The sequence below is a fragment of the Camelus bactrianus genome, chromosome 18, assembly GCF_048773025.1.
Source record: "Camelus bactrianus isolate YW-2024 breed Bactrian camel chromosome 18, ASM4877302v1, whole genome shotgun sequence".
Classification (NCBI taxonomy): domain Eukaryota; kingdom Metazoa; phylum Chordata; class Mammalia; order Artiodactyla; family Camelidae; genus Camelus; species Camelus bactrianus.
The window spans coordinates 8,461,219-8,470,577 of record NC_133556.1 but is presented as its reverse complement, the minus strand read 5'-3'; the positions used below and the strand labels follow the sequence as shown (position 1 = coordinate 8,470,577).

General features: G+C 51.2%; 1 protein-coding gene across 1 annotated transcript; it reads left to right on the top strand.

The window, feature by feature from the left end:
- The first annotated feature begins 5,823 nt into the window (after positions 1 to 5,823).
- On the top strand, positions 5,824 to 7,085 carry CLDN3 (claudin 3). Its single transcript, XM_010972352.3, has one exon. It carries the CDS (start codon positions 6,093 to 6,095, stop codon positions 6,759 to 6,761), a length of 669 nt encoding a protein of 222 aa, XP_010970654.2. The 5' UTR covers positions 5,824 to 6,092; the 3' UTR covers positions 6,762 to 7,085.
- The last annotated feature ends 2,274 nt before the right edge of the window (positions 7,086 to 9,359 follow it).

Genomic DNA, 9,359 nt, shown 5'->3' with positions numbered 1-9,359 from the left:
GCTAGAAGTTCTAGCCAGTGCAATAAGGGAAGAAAAAGAAAAAGGTAAAAGAAAGTATACAGATCAGAAAGAAAAGAATATATCTGTCTCTCTTGGTAGATGACATAACTGACTTGTAGAAAATTCAAAGAAATCTACAAAAAACACTCCTAGAGTAAGTGAGCTTAGCAGGGTTACAGAGTACAAGATAAATAAGTAAAACATATAAAAATAAAACTTTTGCTCTGTGAAAGACCCTATGAAGAGGATGAAAAGACAAGCTATAGAGTGGGAGAAATATTTACAAACCACACATTCAACAAAGGATTATTATCTAGGATAAAGAGCTCTCAAAACTCAATAGTAAAACTAAAGAAAAAAGCAAGCAATCCAGTTAGAACTTGGGAGAAAACATGAAGAGACATTTTAGCAGAGAAGATATACAGATGGCAAATAAGCAGATGCAAAGATGTTTAACATCATTAGTCATTAACGAAATGCATCTCAAAACCATAATGAGATTCCTCTACTCATCTATCAGAACGAATAAAGTGAAATAGTGTGACAATACCACATCCTGGTGAAGATGCAGAGTGACTGGATCACTCATACATTGCTTGTGGGAATGGAACTAGTACAGCAACTCCAGAAAACAATTTGGCAATTTCTTAAAAAGCTAAACATGCAATTACCATACAATCCAGAAATTGAACCCCTAGGCATTTATCCCACAGAAATGAAGACATGTTCGCACAAAAACCTGTATATTGTTTACAGCAGCTTTATTTGTAATAGCCTCACATCGGAAACAATCCAGATATCCCTCAACAAAATGTTTATACCCATATCAGCGGAATATCACTCAACAATAAGGAGAAACAAGCTATTGATACACATAACAATCCTGGATAAATCTCCAGAGAATCATGCTAAGTGAGCCAAATCAATGCCAAAATGTTGTATAATGTACAATTCCATTTCTATAACATTCTTGAAATGACAAAATTATAGAAATAGACAACAGATTAGTGGTTGCCAGGGACAAGGAGGGGTTCGGTTAGGAGAGAAGTGGCTGTTAAAGAGCAACATGAGGAATCCTTGTGATGATGGAAATGCTCTGTATCCCACCCATGTTAATATCCTTGTTGTGATATTGTATTATAATCTTGCAAGATGCTCCTATTGGGAAAACCAGATAGAGGGTTCAGGATCTCTCTGTGTTGCTTTTTCCAATTGTATGTGAATCTCTCAGTATTGTTTTTTACAATTATATGTGAATTTACAATGATCTCAAAATAAAAATTTTCATTAAAATAAACAAAAAAAAGATGATAAGTGTGGAATATACATTCCCCACCTAGACGCATCCTAATTCAGTTTTTAGAAAAACTTTGTTCATGTCAAACAAATCTCTGCAGGCTGAAATCTGTCCCCAGGCTGCAGTGTGCAATCCTTAGCCAAGCCCTGGGAATTTAGTTTAGCTCTGTGATCAAATGAAATTGACAACAACATTTACAACAGACATTTAGTGATATGCATAGTCATTACTGTTTATTTTTCATCCTCACACATCTGGACACATCACACACAAATACTGCACACCCTCAGACACACTTTCCACTACACTGACACCCAGACCCAGCAGCTGGTTAAAGGGTAACACTTTCCCCGAGGAATCTGCAACCACATTATGCATAGATGGGCTCCATAGTGTTTGTCCCCAGCCAGAGCATCTGGGGCCCCAAAACGTCTCAGGTTTGGACTCTTCCCTTCTTCACTTCTGCATGCAACTTTCACTTCTGATCCTGAGACTGCAAGATTATAGTAGAGACTGCCAACTGGGGAGAAGGGAGGGATGGGCAGAATGTGCTGGATTGGGAGAAAGAGGAGGATGCCATGGCAGCAGTAGCAGAGAAGCAGGCCCTGGGGTCCTGGTGGCTACTTCTTAGGGGTTGGACACTGGGTGGGAGATGGGGAAAAGAATAATCTCCTAGCTATGGGAACTCTTCTCCCAGTTCCCAGTTCCTCTTTTTCTAGCCTTTTGCTCCTTGGAGTCACACACACACACACACAATTCATCTTAAACATACATAATCACTCCACCAGCCAAATTCTACTCCACCCACTCCTGCCCAACCTCCACCAACGGGTAGCTCTCTCCAAGACCAAGACAGCTTCAGAACGCCTCTTCCTGTGGTCAGTCAGTACTCACTGGAGGGGTCCACTCCTAGAGCATCAGTCCCACCTTGGGTCATGCTGCTGTTTCTGGACCGGAGGCTCAGAAATGGGTGGGGCGGGGGGAGATACAGGCATTGTGCCTAGAGCCCCTGAGCCTCACCCTCCTTCTACTCCCCCCACTGCACTCCCCATTCAAAGACATTTTCATCCCAGTCTCATTCCCACCCTCTGGGGCGCACACACATCACATAGACACACACTGCAGGCCCTGAGCACCGTAGTGGTTTTTATTTTAACAGCTTTACCGATATAATTTACATACCGTACAACTCACTCATTTAAACTGCACTATTTAGTGGTTTTGTAGTATATTCACAGAGCTTTGCAACCATCAGCACAATCAATTGTAGAACATTTTCATCACCCTCAAAAGAAACCTTGTACCTATTAGCAGTCAGTCCCCATTTCCTCCCAACACCCCCACTCCAGCCTATGGCAACCACTGATCTACTTTCTGTCTCTACAGATTTTCCTACTCTGGATAGTTTCTGTGAACGAAATCATGAACTATGTCATCCTTTAAAACTGGTATCTCTCACTTATCATAATGTCTTCAAGGTTCATCCACATTGTAGCACATATCAGAACATTATTCCTTTCTACAGCTGAATAATATTCCATTGTATAGATACACTCCTTGTTTATTCATTCATCAACTCACATTTAAGATGTTTCCACTTTGGGGCTATTAGGAATAATATTGCTATGAATATTTGTGTACAAATTGTTCCCCCTGGATGGAGGCACTGGGGATTGAACCCAGGACCTCGTGCTTGCCAAGCGTGTGCTCTGCCACTGAGCTATACCCACCACCACCTCCAAGTTCCGTGTGTGAACATATGTTTTCATTTCTCTTAGGTAAATACCTAAAGGTGGAATTGCTCGGCCATATGGTAACTCTACATTTTGAAGAACTGCCAGACTGTTTTGAAAAGCAGCTGCAACTTTTTATAGTGCATTGTAAAGCACTGCAGGAGGGTTCCAATAGCTCCATATCCTCAGCAACACTTGTTATTGTCTTTTTGATTCTAGCCATCCTTGTAGGTGTGAGGTGGTATCTCTTTATGGTTTTGACTCACATTTCCTTAATGAGTAATGGTGTTGGATATTTATTCATGTGCACCTTGGCCATTTGTATATCTTCCTTGTCTATTCTGAAGGTCTATTTAGAGCCTTTGACCATTTTTTAATTGGGTTATTTGTCTTTTTATTATTGAGTCGTAAGAACTACGGTAGATACTAAGCAAAAAGCTGATTGAAGCTATCTGCCCGAAGCCAAAGTCTTACTTCTGCGTCCCTGAAGTTTGGCCCCTGGGCATGAAGCTTTCTGTCCTGCTGGCCTCATCTCCTCACAGCCCTGCCCAGCAGGTCTGCCTCACTCAGGTCAGGAACAAGGCACCTCTTCTTACCTGCCTTCCTAACCCAAGCAACTCAGAACAAACCCCTCTTCATGGATGAGGAAATTGAGGCTCCAGGTGGGGAAGGACTTGCTCAAGTTCCCCTGATTGGTGAGAGTAGAGCTAGACTCAAATTCAGGTTGGTCCCACTAAAGCCCACACCTCTCCACGCAATTTCTCTGCCCACTGGCTTATCTGGCCCTGGTTGCTTTTTGGTCTGCCAGACACCTACATTGCCTCCATTCTCATCACAGCCCTGTAAGGTGGGTCATGTGGACATCAGTTTCCTCATTTCATAGAGGAGGAAGCTGAGGTTCAGAGAGGGGACGTGACTTTCCTCAGCCTTGCACATAGCAAGAGACACAGCTCACAGCACAACGAGCGGGAAGCCCACTCTCTGGCCAAAAACCTCAGGCCCCCACCCTAATCTCAGCCACACTGCCAGGGTGTTCTGCCTCTCTTCTGACCCAAAGCCACCCCACTAAACAGGAAACTGCAACCAGAGGTCCACTGAATGGACCTGGGCTTCAAGAACTTCCTCCAGGGAAGCCCCCACCCAGGGCCAGCTGGGCTCTCTGGCCGGGCACTCCCAGCCCTGCCCAGCCCAGCCCCAGCAAGCCCAGCCCAAGACCTTTGCCCCTGCAAGAAGTAGGATCCTGGTTTCCATGGGCCTCTGGCCCAGTTTACCTCACCCCAGGGCTTGGACACAGGAAGACACAGGCTACATTCCTGTGATTTGAGAGATGTGGGACAAACCAGAAAACCCCCGAGGCTCAGTCTGATGAGGTTTCTCATCTCACCTGGAAGTGCCCTAGGTTCTTACGAGATTCCAAAGCCCTCTGATTCAGGTAACCTGTCCCACTATCAGTCATTTATGCCAGCAGGAAGGCCGCAGGCAGGCAAGGCTGCAGGAATGCAAGAAAGTGATGTCTTTCCTCCATTTAAGTCACTGGACCAACTTTCTCTTGAAGACCCAGCATGGTTCTAAGCACTGGAGATCCCACAGTGAATAAAATTGGCAGAAATCCTTGCCTGTTTGGGGACATTCTGGATGTCCCAATAGAGCTGACATACTAGAGCAGAGAGAGAACAAAAAATAAGAAAGAAAAATATAGAGTATGATGGACATTGTTAAATGCTGAAAAGAACGTAAAATATGAAAAGATGACAAGGCATTGTGCGTGAATAGCTGCGACTTTAAATAATATGGTCAAGGAAGGCCTGGCTGGGAGCAAAAACCTGAAATGTGGTGGAAGGAGTGAGCCATTTGGTATCTAAAATGTCCAACGCAGAGGATACCACAAGCACAGGGGCCCTGAGGTGGGAGCATACTGGAGGATCCAAGCGGTGGAGACAGGGAAAGCAAGACGGGTGGGGGACAGAACCTCCAAGGCCAACTATGAAGGGCTCTAAGCAGGGTGAGGGATAGCCCAGGTGTGGGAACAAGGCCACTGCAGGTAATGTCTCTGACTTCCCACTTTTGCCTGGATCAAATCTCTTTCACCACCAGTTCATTAAGGTGGATCCCAGCATCGACTCCTCCTGGCTCAGCGGGAGGGAGGACCAGGGCTCCGTGAAGGAAGGGGACTCAATGCAAGTGGGGTTCTGGGAAAGGAGAGCAGCTCAGCTAAACGGATCCAAGGTCTGAGTTCAGCACTAGCTCAGGGGTGTCTCCTGGGAGCTTTTGCGGCTGGTCCCTGGCTTCTGAGCCCGTAAGTCCGGGAATGGCAACCTCATGGGCCCGGATCAGGCCGGGATCGTGCGCGGGGAGCGCTGCCTCAGAGGCCGGAGGGACCGCAGAGCAGGTGTGCAGCTCCCGGGATAGCCTCCCACTCCGGAAAACAGCCACAGCCACACCCACACTGGGCCCTTCCATTCCCCGTGAATCCCAGGCAGCTGGCAGCGCCCCCTTCCCCACACAAACGGCTCTGAAAACGCCGGGTGTAGGGTAGGGGCGTGTCAAGCAGGTTGTGCTTTTCACCCCATCCCCCCCGGAGAATTCGTCCCCGAGCAGTGGGGGACCAGGAGCGAGGGGCGGGGGCGCAGGGCCCAGCCCCGCCCTCTCTTGGCACCCCCTACCCCTGCGCCGTGCGCCACTCCAGGCCAAGTCCGTCCTCCCAGGGCGCTCCGTGAAGGTGGGAAAAGGGGCCACGTCACTGTCCCTAGGCCAGGGAGAGCGCGGCTCCGCCCCTCCCGCCCCCGCCGGAGCGCAGAGCCTGGATCGAAGACTAACCGGCCCCAGCCCAGGGCCAGCCCAGTCGCCGCCGCCCGCCCACAAATCCACAGGCAGGTGCAGGCGCAGCCGCTGAGCAAGCGGGCAGAGCGGAGCCGCTAGCGCGCGCGCCGTCTGTGTATCCATCCGTCCGTCCATCGGGGCGTCCATCCGTTGGCGCTCCGCATCTCCGGCCCAGGCCCCAGCGGCCCGACGTCGTCCCGCACCTGGAGCCGTCCGGCAGAGCCGGCTTTGGCGCGGCAGCCATGTCCATGGGCCTGGAGATCGCGGGCACCTCGCTGGCCGTCATGGGCTGGCTGAGCACCATCGTGTGCTGCGCGCTGCCCATGTGGCGCGTGACAGCCTTCATCGGCAGCAGCATCATCACGGCACAGATCACCTGGGAGGGCCTGTGGATGAACTGCGTGGTGCAGAGCACGGGCCAGATGCAGTGCAAGGTGTACGATTCGCTGCTGGCGCTGCCGCAGGACCTTCAGGCGGCTCGCGCTCTCATCGTCGTCGCCATCCTGCTGGCCGCCTTCGGGCTCCTTGTGGCGCTCGTGGGCGCCCAGTGCACTAACTGTGTGCAGGACGATACGGCCAAGGCCAAGATCACCATCGTGGCCGGCGTGCTCTTCCTCCTGGCCGCCTTGCTCACCCTGGTGCCAGTGTCCTGGTCTGCCAACACCATCATCCGGGACTTCTACAACCCCTTGGTGCCGGAGGCGCAGAAGCGGGAGATGGGCTCGGGCCTGTACGTGGGCTGGGCGGCCGCTGCGCTGCAGCTGCTGGGGGGCGCGCTGCTCTGCTGTTCGTGCCCGCCGCGCGAGAATAAGTACGCGCCGGCCAAGGTCCTCTACTCCGCGCCGCGCTCCACCGGGCTGGGCACGGTCACCGGCACCGGCACGGCCTACGACCGCAAGGACTACGTCTGAGTGGGCACTCCCACCACCCCCACGAGCTGGCGCGCCCACCAGTCCTGCGTGCAGCCTTGCAACGGATACCAGACATCAGGCAGCTCTCTCGCTGGACTGGGAGGGCCCGCCCAGTGCCTCCTTCCCCAGCTGCCACCCCTCCTCGGGCTGGGGAGCGGGATTGTAGAGACAATGAAACCTCACCCCTCTGGAGCGCGGGGCTGGGATGACTGCCGCTACTTGCCCGCCCCATCGGGCTGCGGCCTCAAAGCCCATGTTGGGCAGGGACCTGCTGTCTTGAAAAGGGCCACTTGATATTTTTCAATAAAAGCCTTTCGTTTTGCAGTTGCGGCGCCTTCTTGTCCTGCGTGCCCGGGCACAGGCCTACACCTCCCTGCAGAGCGCCCCTTGCAGAGTTGACCTTGGCTGGATTCTGCTCTCCTGCTGCGGGGGATAAGCTTAGAGAGGGACGGAGGTTCCGTATCCCAGAAAGCGGGTTTGTAAACTGAGCTTGGTGCTCACTAGCTAGGTGGTTGTTTGGCCTGTTCACTGGGGATTGAGACGATGAAGGCCCAGGCTAGCAGGGCGGGCATGAGCACTTCCGGGCATGGGGGGGAGGTGGGACGAGAGTGTCAAGGACCCTCTTCTCAAGGCTGTGCAGGTTCGCTTTGTTCCTGGAGCAAGGGGCCTCCACAGTACTCCTGTACACCTGAATCTCCCCTGTGGCGTGTGAAAGAGCACATTCAGTGCTATGAATTCATATTTGGGAAAGGTGAACAAAAAGATCTATTGTTTCGGTAAAACACACCACCAAAAGGAAGCTGGGTGGAATCTTCCCACCAGGAGGAGAGATGAGAGAGGGGCCTCATTTTCTTTCTGAAACCCTCCAGGGAGGGAGAGAGGGGATTACTCAGAACTCTCTGGTGACACTAATGCCTAAGGCAAACAAGGTTTTGGAAGCACCTGTGTCTTGGAGAAGAGACAGGAGGTTCAGGCAGTGGGAAAGAGGGATCCACCTGGCTGGATGGATAGCAAGGTGAGGGAGGAGGCAATGGGGACCTGTGCCCAGAGGAGGACAAGTCCTCACATAAGAAGAGACTTCTGTGCAGAATTAGGGACTTTGGGCCTTACTCTGATGTTGTGGGAGTCATGGAAGGGATGTACCTGGTCAGATTTACACTCTAAAATAACCTCTCCAGCAGCCCCCGCAGAGCTAAGATTCAAGGAGGGGGGTGAAGGTGGGAAACCATCTTAGAGGATATGATGCAGACCAGAAATGAGGCAAGGACAGTGGGGCAGGGGGGCAGGGACTGGCGGAGGCTGTAAAGCAAACAAGATGAGCAGGGCTTGAGAACCATTTAGATATGCAGAGTGAAGGAGAAGAGAGAACTGGGATCACCCCAATTTTCCGCCCTAGGTCACTGATTGGATGGTGGTGCCATTTACCAAAATAGGACCAAGTGGCTGGGGAAAGATGATGGGTTGGGTGGTGAGTGTACGGAGTTTGGCAAGCCTGTGGGACCTCCAGGCAGAGACATCCAGGAAGTGACAGGGCGTAGAAATCTGGAACTCAGGAGGAGTAAACCTGGCTGTTGTTAGCACACAGATGGCAACTGAAACCAGGGAAGTGGATGAGGTCAGTCTAGAAACCAAAAGAAAAAAAAGAGTTTCAAGAAGGCAGGCATTGGCCATGGCATCCAAGTTTGCAGAAGTGGTCAGGCAGGAAGAGGCCTGAGGATTAAAAGCATCAAGGTGGTCGATGGTGGCCTGAGCAAGAGGCATGGGGCAGATGCCGTGGACGGAAAAGTGTGTGGGAGATAAGCAGAAACAAGACATGTCGACCATCTGTCCAAGGGCTTTGCTCATGAAGGGAACCCAGGCCAGGTGAGCAACTTGCAGGAGAAGGGTCACAAGACAAGTATTTGGGGTTGTGGAGGCTTGAAATTATTTTGAAGTTATTGTACCTGAAACTTCTTGGCCTGCAACAAAGCTCAAGCAAAAAGCCCCAAGGGCAGCAAGATTTCAGTAGAATGCTCCCCGCAAATTCTCCTCTAGTTAAGGAACAATGGACCTGTTGTACCCCTTGATGATCGGAGGAAGAGGTAGTAGGTTACTAGGAACAGTAAGCATACCCTGGCTTTAGGTCATTCATTCTCTGTGGGATTCCAGGAAAGGACTTGGGGTTGCTGTTTCTCTCCAACCCAGTCCCCTTTGGGAACCAGCCTTCTAGCCTGGGGGAAACAGGGAGCAGGACCAGAATATGAAGGTAAGGGAGACTGATGGAGATGGATCCCAGGGAGAGCTGTAGGGAGGGGATGTGGGCTCAGAGAGGGGTGGGGCTCAGAAAAAGGGAAGGGGCTCTAGGAGGGGGTGATCAGGGGAAGGGAGCTTAGTGGGAGGCACCAATGAGGGGAGGGGACTCAGAGAAGGGGGTCAGTGAAGGGGAGGGGGCTCACTGAGGGGAAGGCTCAGAGAGGGCTTAGCAGTAGAGAGGGAGGGAACTGAGGAGAAATATCCTCTAGACCTGTCTGGGATGGGATTTGGGGATGTAGGAAGAGAAACAAGGGGTTGCAATTGCCTTCACCCACCCCCACAGTCTCTCCAGAAGACCCAGGGAGC